Genomic DNA, 19220 nt, shown 5'->3' with positions numbered 1-19220 from the left:
CCAAGCAGATCTGGCCTGTCCTCCTGGAGCTGTTTACCCAGAACCTCGCAAGGGACCGTGGTGGCCAGAGATCTGTCTGAGTGGAGTTCTGGGAGCTCCTGATAGGCGGCTGGCTCCAGAAAGTGTCAAATGGCCCTGGGGAGTTGCCAAAGAAGTCCTGTTGCTTTGATAAGAACTTCAAAGCCCTGAAGTTATAGGGTTGATCTGGTAACTTATGCCCATGTTGGGGGCAGGGGGTAGTGGGTGTTAGTGACCATGGTGATAACAGGTTGGTTCAAGTTGGTTCTGTTCGGTCCTGGAACACATCCAAACTCTTTTATTTCGTCCCTTCACGGACCAAAGTGTCTCACCTCTCCAACTGGATGGTCAATTGCTTAGGGGCACTGGAGCCACACTCCAAACAGTGTTTTGAGAACTCCTTGTTTGCACAGTCTTGTCCAATCGAACCGGGGCTCGGAATCCTGGTATTCTTTGCCTCCCCAAGACTTAGAACCAAGAATAGGCCAGGCCTGGACGGTGCAACTGGTGTGGTGCTAGCTATTAGGGGAAAGAGAAAAAAAAAAAGTTCCACAATTACTTCCCAAAACTTATCCCAGGAAAGTTGAACTGGGGGGGGGGGGGATATTTAGAGCAAGCAGTAGGGGTTGATGCAGCAACTTTTGCCACTCATGCGTTGGCCTGGACGCCTGAGGACTCGGGGCCAAGAGCTCCGGGGCTCCCGGGGGACACAGGTCTGGGAAGAATCTGTGCCATCCTAAAGGGCGTTTGAGCCTAGACTAAGGTCTCCTCTCGTCCGTATGACCTCACGGGGGACCGGATGCAGCTCAGATATTGCAACTGGGGGGGGGGGAGACACGGGGTGGAGGTGTTTTCCCTAATTTTTTGGGGGGGGGTACTGATGGGGAGGGTGGTCTGGGGTGGGCGCAGCGCCGCAGCACGGTCCGTCCGGTGCTCCGGCGGCTCCGGCGGGTGTAGACGCGGCCGGCGCCGACCGACGGCGGGAGGAGCGCGTCGGCCCCGGCCCCGGCCCCGGCCCCGGCCCCGGCCCCGGCCCCGCGGGAGGATGTCGGCGCGCGCAGGGACCCCGCGCCCGGGGAAGCCCCGCACGCCCGCCCGCCCGCCCGCGTCCCTCCGCGTCCCTCCGCCTCCCGCGGCCCGGGGCTGCCTCCTCGGGCCGCGCCGGGGCCGCCCCGCACTGCGCATGAGCGGGAGCCCGGCAAGCCCGTGAGACGAGCCGCCGCCGCCGCCGCCGTCCATTCGCTGCGGAGCCGGAGGAGGAGGGGAGAGGCCTGGAGGACACCAACATGGTGAGGCACTGCGGCCGCCCGCCCGCCCGCCGCCGCCGCCGGGGGCCCGGCCCCGCCGCCCCCGCCCCCGCCCGCCGCGACCCCGCCGGGGCTCCCCGCGCCCCGCGCCCCGCCGCCGCCGCCGCCGCCGCCGCCCCTTCCCGCCCGGGCGCTGCCGCTACGCGAGAGCCGAGGAGGCGGAGCGGAGCTGGGCCTAGTCGGCAGCGCCGGGGAGCGCGGGGCGGGGGCGGGGGCGGGGGGCACGGCCTGCCCCGCGGCCCCGCGCGGCCCCATTGTGTGTGGCGGGGCGCGGGGCGCGGGGCGCGGGGCGCGGGGTTCCGCCCCGCCGGCGAGGAGGCGAGACTTGCCCGACGCCCGCCTCCCTCCGGCGCCCTCCAGCCTCCGGGCGGCGCGGGCGGGCGGGCGGGCGGGCGGCGGCGGCCCCCTCGCTCCCTCCCCAGCATCCTCCCCTCCCGATGCGCCCCGTAGCTCTTTTGGAAAACGAGAGTTTACCGGGCCGGTCGGTGGAGGCTGTGGTCGCCGAGAGCAGGGGAAACCGCTGAGCTGGGGCGGAGAGGGGGGCGGGCGGCGGGAGGCGGGAGGCGGGCGATGGGGGCGGGGAGCGCGGAAGTGCAACCTGTTCTCCTTTGGTGGAATTGGGAGAAACACACTTGCTACCTTTTGAGCACATGTTTAATGTGCTTGGGGTGGGAGGAGTAATTGCTTTATGTTGCCAGTTGAAGACCATTTGTGATTTAAAAAAAACAAACAGTTTGTCAAGTTTGTTCCCCTCTTCTTAATTTTTTTTTTGGGGGGGGGAGGGGGTGGTGGAAAAAAACAAACCCCAACCAACAACAGTCTTCCCAGCTTGAAGAGATGGTAGTCAAGTTATCTGTTTACATTGTGGGAATCTTGTACCTGACTGGGGGGGGGGGGGGGGTGTCTCTGTTTTTTTTTTTTTTTTCTTCTCCAAAGTGATGTTTGGCTTGACAGTGTGAGCTTGAGTTGAATTCCATGCAGGTTACTGTAGGAATAGACAGTAAAAATGATATTGTTGTCCTTTTGCTCCTGGGGAACATAAAGGCCTCTTTGAGGAGGGTGTCTGTGTGTGTCTGTGTTCGGGGAATGCCCCGGTATCTTTGTTTTTATTCGGGCTGATTTCTGCTGAATGACACTTCTCCAGCCCCAGCCTCTAACTTGGCAGCAGCAGTTGGGTGTCATGTATGGATATGGGGTTTGGCTTGCCACATACTCGATGGTGAGTTTCGTGAAAATTTTCCATCCGCATTTGTAAGAAAACTTTGCCATGAAAGTGTAGGTTAATATGTGGACTGATACTGCAGTGTTCCAAGATCTACTAGGCCGACTAAGCAGTTTCTCAGTTTTTAAAAAGTATTTTGAGGGTCGCAGACGCTACTCCTAAAGTTTTCAGACTCTTGGCATGTAGACGGGTAGTAAGTGTTAAGTGATGAAATGTAATTTCCCTGGTAAACACTCTATGAGGGCGCTGAAATGTGCTCTGATCATCATAATCTCTAAATCAGCAGCATCCTCCAGAAATCAGGCTCTTGATAATGCTCATCACCTGCTTAGTAATTCAGGATTCATGTGGTTCACGCAAAGAGTTCAGCTTGGATTGGAGCTTGCAAGTTTCTGTCCTTTTGTTAATATTAAATTGGCTAGTTTGGGAACTTAGCCTAATTATACCAGGAGTGGCAACATACCACTAACTTAAAACGCTATCTACGTCTGGACTCAGATCATGTCACTAGAATTTACTTGGCATGCTCTAGTTTTAGAAACCTAATCATCAAATACTCTAACAGAAGTTAGGCCGTAAGATTTTTTTCTAGTTTTGTTTTCATCATAAATTTAGATTATAACTTTCTGGATACGATCTTTGAGCTAATGTTTCTTAGTATGTGTAGCTCAACCTATTTCTAGAAGACATGTTACTGTCAATTCTAGGGCAAGCTTAAATGGCGGGATATCTGAAATATTTTGTATAAAAATGTTCAGTTAACCTACCTGACACATATAGGGTCCAAAGATAACTTCAAAACTAGACAATATTCTGTTATTCTTGAAACTCTTTTAAACAGTATTCAAAATTTCTGTTTTTTTTTATTTGTAAGATGACAGGATTGAATTTGATGATTTCTAAAGTTCTATTCAATTTTGATTTTAATTTTTTTTTTAATTTTAATTTCTATTAGATGTGTAAAGAGTGTGTACCAGGTAACCTAAATTTTTATAGATTCATGGCATAGGATTTTTTTAGACCTGAAATGGTTCCTGAGATGATCTGTTTTACTCCTCTTCACATTTACAGAAGAAGAAACTGAGGATCAAGGAGGTTTTGAGGTTCAAGTTTGCAAAATTGTTTGTTGCAGAACTGAAACTTTTTCTCCTGCTTCACTGTTTCCACCAGTATTTGTGGTACATGTAATCTCTTAACTTACCTAGAATCTTAGAGAAGTTGTTCAAAATTGGATTTGATATTAAATTACATTATTCATTTTAGCAGAGGAAAACCCATGTGTTATTAATGAATATGTTAAATAACAAAATTCATATGGATGACTAATGATGTTAATTACAATGCTTTTAATGGCTTTTTAAAAATTGTATGGACTTTGAAATTTAAGATTGCACTTTCAACAAATATAGAGTTTATAAGTCCAAATGAATGTAGTCCTGTTTAAGTTTGTCTCTTTAGAACTTACTTTGTATTCTTTTGCATATCCACAAGTAAATTAAAGGAGGGCCTTAATTCATCGCAGTAATTATTTATTAAACACTTTGTGCCAGGCACTGTTCTGGGCACTGGGAGTGTGTTTGTATTTTTTGTCTTTCACAGGAAAAATGAAAATCCCTCCTCTTGTGAGGGCTACATTTTAGTACGGAGACACAAATAATAAACATAGTATATATTTTTCTTCTGTGTTAGAAAGTGTTGAGTGTTATGGGAGAAAAGCAGTGTTAAGGAGGGGGATTGGGGGAATGGTGGAGGCCCAGTGGCGGTGGGTTTGCAAAATGGTGTCTGCACCACTGATAAGGTGAATTTTGAGCAGACTAGGAGATGAGGGATTAAGCCACACAGAAATGTGGTGGGACCAGTGCGCTGGATCAGTGTGTAGGGGGCAAGGGGGTATATTGGGCCTGGGTGCTGAGAAGTTCTGAGCCATAAGGAGTAGAGATGGGCAGGCGTGGGTGGGCAGTGTAAGGATACTGGGTTTTTACTCTAAGAGAAATGGGAAGCTGCTGAAGAGTTCCGAGTAGTATGATAGACTCCGTTTCTGTTCTCCTATAGTGTCCAGTTACAACGATATAGGCAGTTATTTTTTTTTTAAAGCAGTTTTTGAAAACAAAACCCTTACTATAGTTTTCTTTACCTTGCAGCTTCTGTGTACAGGGTTTTCACTTCTGTTTAAGATGAGTGTCTAGAGTATACAGTAAAAACTAGTTGACCCTTGAGTTTACCTAACCATGCTACTTAATAAAAGCCACAAAATCTTGTCCATAGATTGCTTTTGAATATGTTCTAGTGGTTTGTATATAGTTTAATAGCTATGTGGAGAAAATTAGTCCTTTGGGGAGAAAAAAGGACATTAACATTTATTGAGAGTATACTGTCGGCTAGTCAATTTACAACTGTTATTAATCTTCAGTCTTGAGACAGGTGTTGTTGCTACCTCATTTTTACTGTATCTGGAAATGGAAATTTAGTGGTTCTAAATGATTTGACCAGGGTAAAGAGCTAGTATGTGGCAGAGGGTGGTTTAGAAGCCTGGTCTCTGATTAATACACTTTGTCTATGCCCCCCGCCCCCTTTTTTTAAATCCAGCAAATGGTCTTTCAGTATAGGTGTGGAATTTTTGATTAGTTTCACTCTTGTTTCTTCCTTATCATATTTCATAGTGACCTAGTTGTTTCTGTATCAAATGAAATCATCTGATATAAACATTTAAGTAATAGAAAAATTAAAACTTTCGGTACATATAGTAAAAGAGTTGAAAGTAAAATTAACTCTCTGGGTGGTGGTGTTTCGTTTTAAGTTTTAAAAAAGCTGAGCTTATTTGAGTTAAGTTGCTGTTTCCATTATGGCCTTATAGGTTGGGTCAAGCATATTGAAAATATGTGAGAAAGCTCCCTTTTAAATTTCAGTGTGTGGTGTTCAAGTTGTGATAGTAATAGCCATGACATTTGATGAAGAGAAATAGTTCCAAATAGGATTCAGTTGCTTTGTGGACACAAATAAGCTCTTGAATAACCTGCTGACTATCTAGTTTACCTAGTCATTTTAGGTGTACTCACCCCACCTAAAAAAAAGCAAAAACAGAAGAGAAAAATGCTGTTAAAACATTTTTCATCAGTTTGTTGAATCTGTTTTATATAATTAGTACCTAATCACTAATGGTTTGCATTGTAAATTTTTAAGAGATACTTACTTTTAAAGAGTCCTTTTCTAAAGATCCTCTTGCATTACACTTTTGAATCCCTCAATATCAAATGTGATGTTCAGCAACAGATAAATTGCTAAAGTTTATGGCCCATATCTTTGTTATGTTAGGATATTTTCATTTCAGTAAATATTTAGAGTGCTTATTTATTATTAATAGGATTCTAATATTTTTGGATTTAGGATTTGAATAGATACCAGATCTTAGAATTAGGAGATTCCATTTTTCAGGGATTATTTATTCTCTTTATGGAATGAATATCACATGACTTTTGAATGCTAGTCATTATCATAACTTCTTTAACTATGGAACTTTTAAACTCTCATTTAATTCTTTGTTTTGTTTTCACCTGAGTAATCTTTTTGTTAATTCTAGATTTCTTTAGAAAAGATGTTTATGGAGAGGAGAAGCAAGTTTAAATTAGTACCTTGACTGCTTGTTAGAAGTTTAAAAACTAATTTGGGAGAATCATTTGAAATATAGGTAACACAAGTATTTTAAGGAGGTTATTTTCTGTGTTATAATCAGGATTTAGCAAAAATAATTTTTTAATAGAAAAGTCTTGCTGAAATCAAAGCATTTATTCCATTTACAGTGGAGGTCACCTTTTGAATAATAATTCTTAAGGTGAGGAGAAGAAAATCCTTTAAATTTCTGCCAACAGAATACTTTGTTTTTAAATATATTAAAGAAAAAAAAATTTTTTTTTAATTAGGGTCCACACCCAACATGGGGTTTGAACTATCAACGCTGAGAACAAGAGTCTCATGCTGTACTGACCAAGCCAACCAGGCGTCCCAGGATACTTTTTAAAAACCTATGCAGGAAATCGTCCTGAACCAAGCAAAATTGAGAAACATACAAAACCAGTTTGAATCTTACACTTTCTGTAATATTTTTTTTCAGGTGAATTGCTATTATATAAAACATCATTGACACTGAGGGGGGCACTTGACGTGATGAGCACTGGGTGTTATGCTATATGTTGGCAAATTGAACTCCAATAAAAAGAAAATAAAAAAATAAAACATCATTGACTACAATAATTACATCGTATAGTATAGTATTCCACATTCAATTTAGTATTGGTACAGCACCTCTTGGAGAAGAGTCTGTCGTTGAAAGTACAGGAAGTTTATGGATGAATGATAAGAGGCACAGGCCTAACCATAAATAATTATTCTAAACTGCTGATTATAATCTAAAAGAATACTGTTTTTTTGTGTTGCTTAATATTTGAAATTGTATATATTTGCTTCTATTTAGGGGGCATAATCTGTACGTGTTTGTATTTTCTCTGGGTTTCAAGCCTTCTCATTGGAAAAGGAAGTTCTGACTTCCAGTACTCTTCAGTTTTCTGTCTCTACATTTAAAGCTATAGATTGTGGACATGTCTAAAAATGGACTATGACATGACAATAAACACATTTTTCTTCCTGTTGAAGTACTTTTCTTAAAAAATAACCCATCTCCCTCTTCTCTTCCTCCCAAGAAAACCCTAAAAGGGAAGTTCCATCCCTAAATTAGCCTTTTAGTTACGTTGTGAGGGAATGCTTAATGGGCAATTTTTAGTCAGAATGCAGATTGTTTACATGAGAATTGGGGAAAGGTCAGTTGATCACTTATTTAACTTTTACATAAAAATAGGCAAAGAAATATTGCTCACAATTCCCCTCCTCCCTCCCGTTTACACATAATTAGTCAGTGGTTGCACTTTTGCCCCTTTATGTTTTCTCTTTCACTTGATGACAATATAGAATAAATGGAAAGACTACATGCCCTGAGGCCAGGCACCCGGGTTTTATTTTCTACCTCTGCTACGTTTTGTGTAAGTCTGTCTTCTTAGATAAGTGGAGCTCTGAAGCTTGATTTTCTCATTGGTAAAATGGAATCAGTGATCACCACTTTGCAGGATTGTTAATAATTAAAAACCTAGCACAGTGTTGGCACACAGTAGGAGCTCAAATGTTAGCTGCTAGTTTTCTAATTATGATTATTTTACTTTTGCATAAAACTTTTTTTTCCTCTGGAGTATTCTTTCCTTGATGCGCTTGAAAGGAGACCTTACTATGTGCTAGCTACAGTTCTAAGAGTTTAACCTGAATTAATTCATGTGACCTTCACACTCTATTTACAGATGAGGAACTTGAAGCACAGAGAGATTAAGTAATTTTCCCAGAGTCACACAGCAATTAAGAGGCATAGGTGGGATTAAAATCCTGCCAGTCTGGTTTGAGAGTCTACACTCTATACTAACCATATGTGCAGGTAGAAGGGAAGAAGAGGATTTCTAGCTTCTCCTACCTGGATTCTTAGTCTGGCTTTTCTGCAGAACTTTGCCCCCAGGTGAAAGTCTTCTCTAGGAGTGGGTAGTCTCATTAGTTGAGTTGATTTTTCCTCCCACTTTTGACCTCAGACCTGTAATCTTATTGGAATCTTTTATGGATTAGTGGTTGGGGATATTGGTAATGTTTGGTTATATCTGCTGAATACAATGTATCATATATGGAAAATATGGTTTTTCTGGACTTTAAACTAGCTCTTCTAGTTTCTGGTAAAGTTAAACTGTTAATCATGTAGTAAACACGTGAGAATCAATATACAGAGCTTTTAGTGAGAATTATGGGTGACCATTACAGTGTTCTGATTTTTAAAACATGGCCTTTTGTGAGTTAGATTCATCAAATCCTGAGAAAACTAGAATTTAGAAAATTAATTCCTTTAAAACTGTAAAGACCTTGGTCTCTTTTTTTGGAGTTGAGACTGAATTTGAAACTTAATAATAGAAATAATAAAATGTATCTTAAGTTTTTGCTTTAAAAATACTGCCCATTATTATTTCCATTTTGGAATTGGTAGGACTTAGTTGACCAGAAAATAATTTTCCAAAAAAAAAATTTTTTTTTCCATGTTCATTATTTGTCTTGAGGGAAATACTTATAAGAAGGATTTTTTAAAAACATTATGATCATTATTATTTTTATTCTAAAGCCTTTCTGAGTCCCCATTCTTCTATCATTAGACTTCATAGGTTTAGTGGTAAAATGTACTTGACTGTGATACTTGGCTACATCCAAAGTATTTTTTTTTCCAGATAAACTGTTACTTCTTAATTTAAAAAAAATTATTTTTAAAAGATTTTATTTATGTATTCATGAGAGACAGAGAAAGGCAGAGATATAGGTAGAGGGAGAAGCAGGCTTCCTGGGGCGGGGGGGTGGAGCCTGTGTGGGACTCGGTCCCAGGACTCCAGGATCACACCCTGAGCTGAAGTCAGACGCTCAACCGCTGAGCACCCAGGAGCCACAAACTATTACTTTAAAAAAATTTTTAGGGGCAGCCCCGGAGGCTCAGCGGTTTAGCTCCGCCTTCAGCCCAGGGCCTGATCTTGGAGACCCGGAATCGAGTCCCACGTCGGGCTCCCTGCGTGGAGCCTGCTTCTCCCTCTGGCTGTTTTTCTGCCGCCCCTCCCCCTCCCGTGTCTCTCATGTATAGATAAATAAAATCCTTTTAAAAAATGTATACTTAAAAAAAAAGTATACTTAAAAATTTTTTTTTAAAGATTTTATTTATTTGAGAGAGAAAGTGAGAGAAAGCACGAGGGGCAGGGAGGGGAAGGAGACACCGACTGCCTGCTGAGCAAGGAGCCAGATGCCAGGCTCCCAATCCCAGGGTCCTGGGATCTTGACCTGAGCTGAAGGTAGACGCTTAACTGAGCCTCCCAGGCTACCCATAAACTATTATTTTAAATGTGATTCATACATTTCTTGAGTGAAAAAGTTACAGATGTGTTGGATTTAAGCATTAAACAATAAGACTTGATAACCAGATTTTTTATTTTGGAAAGATGAGCAAATAAGTGTTTTTTTTACTATACATATTATAATAGTATTTCTAACTTTGGTAACTGTATACAATTGTAATTAGTTTTCTGTCATAAAACACAACACCTCTCTCCTTTTTTTCCCTTCCTCTCATTCTCCTACCTTTGCTCTCCCCCCTTTCTCAGCACCCCCCTTTGGCTAGAATTAAAAATAATCAGAAAATATCCTGTATTTTATACATTTTACTTATTTCAAAACTGAACTTCCTTGAAAATGTGGTATCTAGCTTTCTTTTTTTTTTTTTTTTGGTATCTAGCTTTCACATTTGAGTACTGAAGATTGTGTGATTGTGTTGTCTAGCCTTATTTAATGATTTATTTAGTTTCTTTTAAATAAATCTTAATGTGAATGACATATACTTATTTGAGTGCTGAATCATTGTAGTTGTCACATGTTTTTGCTCTTAGGAAGATCCCCACTGCGTTTGTAGTAGAAATAGAGAAGATCCATCTGTTTTTGTCTTCTACTTTAGTTTTCTATCCACCCTCTCATCCCCCATAAAATAATTTTTTTGCTGGCTAGATACCTTTTTCTCTTCCTTAAGTTGATAGAAATTTAAACTTTTGATGCCATAGTCTCAAAATCAGAGTGTTAGAGGTCTCCTAGAGACTTGGAGAAGGGGCAGCCCTATGTAGTACACTCCAGCTTTATTCTAGGACAGCCTTGGAGACTACAGAACTGAGTCCATCCAACCTAGTAGGAGAACACATGGTGAAGATTGATTCTAGGCATAGAGAGCTGACAGAAAAATGGTTAAGAGTGCATTGTAAGTACAAGAAGGGGAGGGTACTTAACAGGAATGGGATTGGGTATTACTTCTTGGCCTAGCAGGAACCCATCCTATCAGTTCTGTGCCAGGTTTCACTCATGAGCCTTTATGGTGTTGGAAGCTGAACAGCTGCAGCCCTTTTCCTTAAAATATATTGGTATTGTGCTGTATATTGTAAACTTTAACCAGTTAAAATGGTTTAATTTACATATACATAGACATTATTTATTACATATGCCTTTTTTTTCCCAAATAAGATATGGAGTTAAGTAATTCATTTGTATAATTTTGTTACTAGTTTCTGTGGATAAGATGATTTTTTATCTTTGCTCCCCAGTTTTCTCATATCTGGCACTGTGACAGGAAGTTATTGTAGACTGAACCGTTCTTTTGGCTTGCAGAAGTGACTTAAGCTATATTTTTCCTTCCTCTTTTCAACAAAAATGATTCAAATTTCAGGGAACAGAGCACTGGATTTAATACTGAATGATGAAACCCCCAAATAATCCTGATTGTTTTTCTGCCTCTAACTTTTGAGAGAATGGGAAAAAGTTAATACAAAGCAGTTAATTCAGGCTTAATTAAAAACTAATTTCCGGGATGTGGCCTGTAGTTGGTATACTTCCAGATTAATCTCCCAGCGCTTTGTACAATATTATACAGTGGTCACTAGTGATCATAATGACCATCAGATACTTCTCTGTTCTTCAAAGAAAAGTTAAAAGTGTATGTCAGTAGACAGTATCTCTCAAGGGAAAAAGGTATACTAATTTTAAAAATAGTATTTAATAATAAAAGTTAAAATCAAAGTGGCTTCCTTTCAGTGAAACAGTATAAGTCCAGTGTCTTCCTTGGCATTTGATTTCATTGTGGCTTTGTTGCAGTTGAATAGTAAATCTCGAGATAGTTTTCAAAAAGGAAGAATCCTAGACATCTGAGAGATGTGTTGTAGAACGTGGCGTGAGTTATCTGATATCCAGAGGTGGTACAGTTATTAGTGAAGTAACATGAGGTTAGTGAATTTGTGGCTTCTGAATTTTTTAAAAAAAGATTTTATTTACTATTAATGAGAGGCACAGACAGAAGCAGAGACATGGGCAGAGGGAGGAGCAGGCTCCTTGTGGGGAGCCTGATGCGGGATTCAATCCTGGGACCTCCAGACCCCGGGACTCCGGGATCACGTACTGGGCCGAAGGCAGACACTCAGCCACTGAGCCATCCAGGTGCTCCTGTATTTCCTGAATTTTAATGTAGAACAGAGGTTGAGATTTTCATCTGTAACCCTAAACAATAACATATTTACAGAGAGAGAAGTGTGACTGACAAATCAGACTCCAGGGCATAAACATTTTTCATATCGTAGGAGATAGGGTTGGTTCTCATATTTGATTTTGCATATTCTTATTTTTACTCTGTAATAGGTGGAAATATTTATATCTTTGGTAGTCTTTTTCTTGAAAATTTCAAAAGGCTTATAAATATGTACAGCACGCAGTGTGGTTTATGGAAAGATTACTAAGACTCAGATTCATGAGATTTTTCTGTTCTTGTCCCATTTCTACTTATAATAACCTGGGTGATTTTCAAACAAATTCCTTAACTTTCTGGGTCTCTTCTCATCTGTATAATCAGGGGATTGAGGTTTATGATTTGTCAGTGTGGGCTAGATCAAAGATGTTGGGGTTCTCAGTTGTGTTGCTTAATCCACAGAACTGTTTCCATCTATTAATAATGTGTGCCCTGCTCATGTGCTTTTTTCCCCTCACAGTAGTAGCTCAGCAAGAACCCAAGTACTTTGCTGAGAGACGGTGCTAGGACTTGGTGGGGAGAAGAATAATAGTGGGGATACTAGAATTGCACAGGAGACCAGGTTGGGTGGGAAGAAAGGGAGAAGAACATGGTTCCGGATACTGGGAGAGTGGCGGGCCTAGTTGTCCTGCTTTATTTTGCACAGAGTTCAGGTCAGATGAGAAATGAATCGGTGTCAACATAAGGCAAATGAAGAGGTTATTAAAGCAGAAGGCTGTTTGGAGAGAGCCTCTGCTAGGCTCTGGCCAAGGGAAAGAGGTGATTCAGGGGAAAGAAAGAAGAATTCTTCTATTAAGTATTACCTTCATTGGAAGGATCCAGGGTACTTGTTCATATTGCATTGTTTTCTATTTGAGTGCAAATATGAGGAAATTCTTGGTTCCTGAACACCACCAGGAGAAATGTAGGGTACTCCTATTTCATTTCTTTTTTACATTTGGTAAAAATAGCAAAAAAACAAGGGGGTGGAGTTGGGAGAATTGTACCCTATCCTTTATAATGGGTTTTAGAACTGCAACTAACACCTGTTAATCTCACTGTTCCTCCCAGGTCATCGACTGTTCTGGCTGGTAGATAATGTCACTGCTTCCCCACCACTCCTTATGCATCCCTTGAGAGCTTTGTGCTTGGTCAAGGTTTTGAGAGTAGCTGTACTTCCCTTCCTAGAATCTTGATATATGCGCTGATGATCATCTTTTAGGAGAAATTCAGGGTGGTTGAATTTCCTTTACCTTCGAATTTCTTCTGTAAAATAATACCGAGTTTTGTGTTTTACATTAAAAAAAATTCTTTCTGATTAATAGAAAAATAAATATTAAAATATTTTAATATTTTATGAGAAAAAGTATTGTTAAGAATGATTAGTTAGCCATGTAGAAATACTTAGTCATCTGTGATTTTTATGTAGAGTTTCAATTTATTTTCTGGTTTCAATAGAACAAGTTGAAATCATCACAGAAGGATAAAGTTCGTCAGTTTATGATCTTCACACAATCTAGTGAAAAAACAGCAGTAAGTTGTCTGTCTCAAAATGACTGGAAGTTAGATGTTGCAACAGACAATTTTTTCCAAAATCCTGAACTTTATATACGAGAGAGTGTAAAAGGATCGTTGGACAGGAAGAAGTTAGAACAACTATACAATAGATACAAAGGTGAGTGCTTGTGACTTTAAATATTTTGAACCAAGTTTTCCAGTTACATGCTTCTTATGAGAAATCAGGCATACATAGAACATAAATTGGGCAAATGTGCCTAGGAGTGCTCTGTAGATCTTAGAATTACTTCAGGAGATCTGAGAGAAATTATTTTTCCTCTTTTCACTAAAATTTCTTCTTAGCCTCTTTATTTCTTCCTCCCTTATCCTCCCCCCCCCCTTTTTTTCTTTTTAAAGATTTTACTTATTTATTCATAGAGACAGAGAGAGAGGCAGAGACACAGGCAGAGGGAGAAGCAGGCTCCATGCAAGGAGTCTGACATGGGACTCGATCCCGGGTCTCCAGGATCATGCCTTGGGCTGATGGTGGCGCTAAACCGCTGAGCCACCTGGGCTGCCCTCCTCCCCCTTTTTTCATGTGCCATGCCAATTTTAGAATAGTGACTGAGGACCTCGATTTTTCCCCTCATTTTTATAAAGCCTGCATAATAATTTTAACAACTTTTAAAGAACTGTGAAGTAACACTCTAAAAAAGTTAAACAACATATTATAGCTAAATACAGAAGAAGTTAATAGTTTCTCCCTCTTTATTCTCCTGGGGGAACCAGTATTTAATAGCCCGGGTTGGATCCTTCCATATCTTTTATGTTTACGCAGAAATACATATACACATTTTCTTTCAAATCCTTCTTAAAGTGGGATTACATTTTTTGCTTAACTAATGCCCAAAAGGCAAAAGATGCACACATTTTTTATTCCTAGAGATGTTAGCAAATCACTTAAAATAGCGTGCTCTATGAGTGGCTCTTTCTCCTGTATTTGTCATTACTTTAGATTTTTGCCTTCTACTGAGGGGGGGGGCACTTGATGGGATGAGCACTGGGTGTTATGCTATATGTTGGCAAATTGAACACCAATAAAAAGAAATTAAAAAATAAATAAAACAAAATTTTTGCCTTCTGATGAGTAAATATTGATAGTTGGGTGTTTTCTTTAATTTGAACAGCAGATGCTTATATTGAGATTGGGATTAAATTGTAGAATTATAGTTTTTCTGATATTAAGGAATGATTGCCATTGTAAAATGAATTTTGCTGTAAGAAAACAACTTCTGTACATATGTTTAGGAAAAAATCCTTTTCTGTGTAGGAGTATCTGATTTTTGGAGTGTAAATTAGTTTGGGACATTTTTCACATGAATAAATAAAACTTAAAAATCAAGTGCCCACCTCCCCCCTATATCCTCCTGTTCATCTTAAGAATGCTATTTCAGGGATAAAGTGGCTTTAAATATTACAGTGGGAAAACATCTGTTAGAGTAGTATTATTTCATATCTCTGATCTATTGTGACCATTTTTTTAAATGGAATATAGAGCATTACCTTTTCCAGTTTTAGACATAGCATAATAAAGTATGGCACTAATTTAATATTGCTCTGTTATTTTTAAAGATCCTCAAGATGAAAATAAAATTGGAATAGATGGTATACAGCAGTTCTGTGATGACCTGGCACTCGATCCAGCCAGCATTAGTGTGTTGATCATTGCGTGGAAGTTCAGAGCAGCAACACAGTGCGAGTTCTCCAAGCAGGAGTTCATGGACGGTATGACAGAGTTAGGGTGAGTATATAATTACCCCTGGAAATTAGATACATTACTATGAGAGTTAACTGTGGAATTGAATTGTGTTATGAATTTTTAAATACCAGTTTTTAAATTTACCTGCCTACAAATATTGGTATAAATAAAAATGGGCTAGTATGCGAGCTCCTTCCCATGTTATACAGTTTCCTGGGTTTGTCAAGATATCTCTGTAGTTTGGCCTATTCCATTTGCATTATACTTTTATCATTTGTCTCTGAGGGAGGTTCATTAGTATTAAAATAAATTACTATGCTTTAATATTTAACATGGATAAGTGAAATGATCAAGCTTTAATTTATTTCTTAATGTGAGGCTGGGAACTTTGAATTTATAAATAAACTCCTAGAATATAAAATCCTGGGAGTTACTAATCACTTTCTGCTCCACTTATACCTTGACCAGCTGATGAGCTAAATGTCTTAAAAAGTTAAAAAGTCGTGGATAGAGATGTACCTATGGCGTCTAGTTGTCCATAGTTAATGAGGATGTGAAAAAGTATTTGGTTTATGGATAGGTAATGGGTTGCTGCCCTTTGTTTTTAGTGAGTGACTAGTAATAATAGCTAACATTTGTTGAACATTCATTTTATTTCAGGAGCTGTGCTAAATAAATAAGTATTTTCACCTATGCAACTTTGTGAGCAAAGTAGTGTTTATACTCATTTTAGAGACGAGGAAAGTGAGGTACAGAGAAATTACAGAATTAGGTAAGATTAGAGCCAGGATTTGAACCCAGGCATTCTGATCCTTGAGCCTGAGGGTCATTGTAATCAGAGTCCAGAAAAGACAGAAAAACCATGTGAGTAATTTGAACAGGGAAAATTTTAAAGATCAAAATGTGTAAAAGAGGTAATAAAAAAGAGGTGTAACAGAAGTGGTAGTTGCAGGAAGCTTCCCTCACCCTTACGGTGGAGGTAAGTGAGCAAGGAAGGAACCTAGGAAAGAAAAATCTCTGCAAGGTTGAGATTCAGGAGCTCAGAGGAGAGGGTGTGTGGCTGCTGCAGGAACACGGTGCCTGTGATGTTTGCTTTGCCTGCCACTCTGGTAGAGGAGAAACTGGCTAGAGGCCACTTGCTGCGGAGCCATGTGAGTTGCCACCATTGGTGAACACTCCCGGGAGCTCCCAGCACACTGAAACCCTTGCTCCGCAGAAAACAAACTAGGATAGGCTAAGTGACTTCTTCCTCTTCCAGCCTTTCATCGCCCTCTGTTGGTAGGACCTAACAGTGAGCCAGGCTGGTAAGAAAAACAAAGCCTCATGATTGGTAGTTGACTGCGGATAGTCCCAAAGTAGGGCAAAGAAGGGTAGGTTTAAAGCTGAGGAGCAATAAATTAATAACTGGCCTAGACACTGTGTTCTGCCTCCCAAGCTAGTCCTATCCAGAACTTGCTGGGATTTTCTGTACTAGGACAGGCTCCATTAGAACTTGCTTGTTTTTCATTTGAAACTGAATTCATATAAAATATAATGAACTTCCAAATCAAAAGTTTACTCTGCAAACTAATGAGCTGGAAGGTGTTTTGAAGAACACAGAAGGGGAATAAAAACAGCAGTGATTAGAAGAAAAATGGAATGACTGGTTTGTGGAATCTATAAAAAAATAGAATATTTCTGCCTTCTGGGTATTATGTGGAAAGTAAGATGGGTACATAGACCCTTTCAAGTCCTTGGAAGTTGAAGGCTTTGCAAATGTAAAAAACGCTTAACACTGATATGATAAGCAGTTGGGAGATGGTAGGGGGCTCAGCTGATATTTATTATTATACTTAGTATAACATCACCTTATTAAAGGGTTGCTTCCTCACCTAAGCAAGGCACTATGTTTTCGCTTAGTTTGGGAGCTAGACATGTAACTTGTTACCAGATAAGGAGTATCTATCACTATTTAAACTAGTGATTGTTATGGTGATTACTGTACATTCTATTTACTGTAGCTGACTTCTACAATTTGGGTGTGTTGATAGTCCAATGAATTACATAATTAAAAGTAATAGCTCATTTCTTTTAAAAATGGTAATTCTGACATTTAATCACTCCAGACCTTTTCTTCCTCCAGCTAACCCCATACTTGTTTATGTAATATAAAAAGATGAAATTTCAACTAACTGATTTTTTTAACAGTTCTATGGAATAAATATAAGCTGTCATAGGAATAAATAAGTCCTTAATTTATAGTGAAAAGGTTTATCTTTTATAAACTTTAATTTTACAATGTAGATGTGACAGCATAGAAAAACTAAAGGCCCAGATACCCAAGATGGAACAGGAATTGAAAGAACCAGGACGATTTAAGGATTTTTACCAGTTTACTTTTAATTTTGCAAAGAATCCAGGACAAAAAGGATTAGGTAAGAATTTTTAAAAATTATATTTGGTGTTTTAGATATATTAAAATACATTGATAGTGTGTCACTTTTGTAATGGAAAGTTTTGTGTTTTGAACATGGAGTCATCATGAAAATACCAGTTACTGAAAAACCATGAGAAACCATGAACTTCTAGTTAATCAGAAAATATTATGCACATTGAATGATAAACTTATCCTGGGTACCATATCTGAACTACTAATCTTTTTTTTAAGAACTACAATACATAAAATAAATACTTGTTAAAATTCCACTGACATACATTATGTACATATATTTACTTGTGTATATTTCTATATTTATTATCTAGAAGATATTGTAGGCTCCTAGGACCATAGTTTTTTCACCACAGATCTATAGAAATAGCATTGTAAGATTTACAAGTCATAGAATGTCAAAGAAATCTATCTTTTTGGTATGATTTTTTGGAAGCTATAAGAAAGAATAAAAGTAATTATTATTATTTATAATCTTATGCAGAAATCCTATCTGTAATCTTCCACTGTTAACAGTTTAGATCAGTCAATTTGTGCTGTATGTAATATTCATACACTTGCTTTAGGGATAGCAGGGGGTGGGGGTTGGAAGTAAAAGCTACAGTGTAATTTACAGTTTACCTAGAGAGATTTGATGATAGCAGGTAATACACAATAGTAAACCTTTGTGAGGGTTTTAGATGAAGAGAGAAATGAGTAAAAGCAGGAATGGTTGGGAAATGCTTCCTGGGCAAGGTGGGATATGAACTAAAGAATATGGTATTTGACTATACAAGGTGCTCAAGAGGATAGAATGAATATCCAAAACTTCAGAAATAAGCCTCGTTTCTTTGTAAAAGAGAGAAAACATTGATGTAATTTTAGTGGAATTGCTTATTTGGAGATTAAGTTGGTGAGACATAGTAAGGCTTGACAATCACAGGTTTCTTTTAAAAACAGGACAGAAAGTTTTAAATTAGAATTTGTGGGCAGTAGGGATGCACTGAAGATTTCGATGGTGATATCTTCATTTAATGTGTGCTTGAAGTGTGCCTGGCAGTGTGCTAAGTGCATAAACTGCTTCATCTCATGTTTAATAGTTTTATGAGTTACTCATTCTTTCATTTAATAAGTCATCACCTGCCATGTGCCAAATACATAGTAATAGAGTGCTAGTCGTTTTTCTATCCTGATTTTGCAGATGAGGAAACCTTCTTGCCTACAGGAAGGTTAAATAACTTACCCAACGATGGAAGTGAGTGTGTTTTTGATTTTGAAGATCCGCTAGTTGGAGAGGCTAACAGGGGCCTCTTGCACTAATCCTTTTTATATTTTAAATTAGAGGGGAAAAGGCATTAAGAAAAGGATTATATGAATGGGGATTAGACCGAGAAAGTGGTTGAAATCTAGTGAGGAAGGGATAAATGTACATTTGTATTGAAGATTTGGCCTAAAGAGTGACTGAAAGTGGTTGAATTGATTGAAGATATACAAAATATCTGTAAAGCAAAATTCCAAATAATGAAGCCTCCTTTTCAACTGATTCTTCAGTTTCGATTGGATTTTTCTTCTTGGAGTAAAATTACTCATTTTGTAGGCAAAATAAGCTGGGATGGATGATATGTAGAGTTAGTTTCTCTACTATATCTGTGGCCATCAGTTAGCTGGGCTATTTTTTTCCTAATTTCCTCCTTCCTTTCCACAAATAAAAACTGATTAAAATTTTTGACTATGTATGTGTACATTAAAATTATTTTTGTTGTGTTTAGAAATGTAGTATAATATTTTGATAAGATTAAACAAAATGTTATGAATATAAAATGTTGATTTAAATGGGCTGAATCTATTTCTTTAGTTATATCCCTATC

General features: G+C 39.2%; 1 protein-coding gene across 4 annotated transcripts in view; it reads left to right on the top strand.

The window, feature by feature from the left end:
• The window catches only part of DCUN1D1 (defective in cullin neddylation 1 domain containing 1), a 34914-nt gene that overhangs the window by 3323 nt on the left and 12371 nt on the right, over window positions 1–19220 (top strand). For 3 of the 4 annotated variants that reach the window (XM_077879816.1, XM_077879814.1, XM_077879817.1), the window contains exons 2-4: window positions 13148–13364; window positions 14819–14987; window positions 17229–17359. In XM_077879816.1, the coding sequence (XP_077735942.1) occupies window positions 13190–13364; window positions 14819–14987; window positions 17229–17359 (475 nt within the window). In that variant the 5' untranslated portion in view covers window positions 13148–13189. Of the gene's footprint in view, window positions 1–1154; window positions 1308–13147; window positions 13365–14818; window positions 14988–17228; window positions 17360–19220 lie in introns of those variants that run through there. The other variant, XM_077879815.1, reaches the window with a different exon arrangement.

Source organism: Canis aureus, chromosome 31 (assembly GCF_053574225.1).
Source record: "Canis aureus isolate CA01 chromosome 31, VMU_Caureus_v.1.0, whole genome shotgun sequence".
Taxonomy (NCBI): domain Eukaryota; kingdom Metazoa; phylum Chordata; class Mammalia; order Carnivora; family Canidae; genus Canis; species Canis aureus.
The sequence above is the reverse complement of the archived record's forward strand: the minus strand, read 5'-3'. Positions and strand labels throughout refer to the sequence as shown.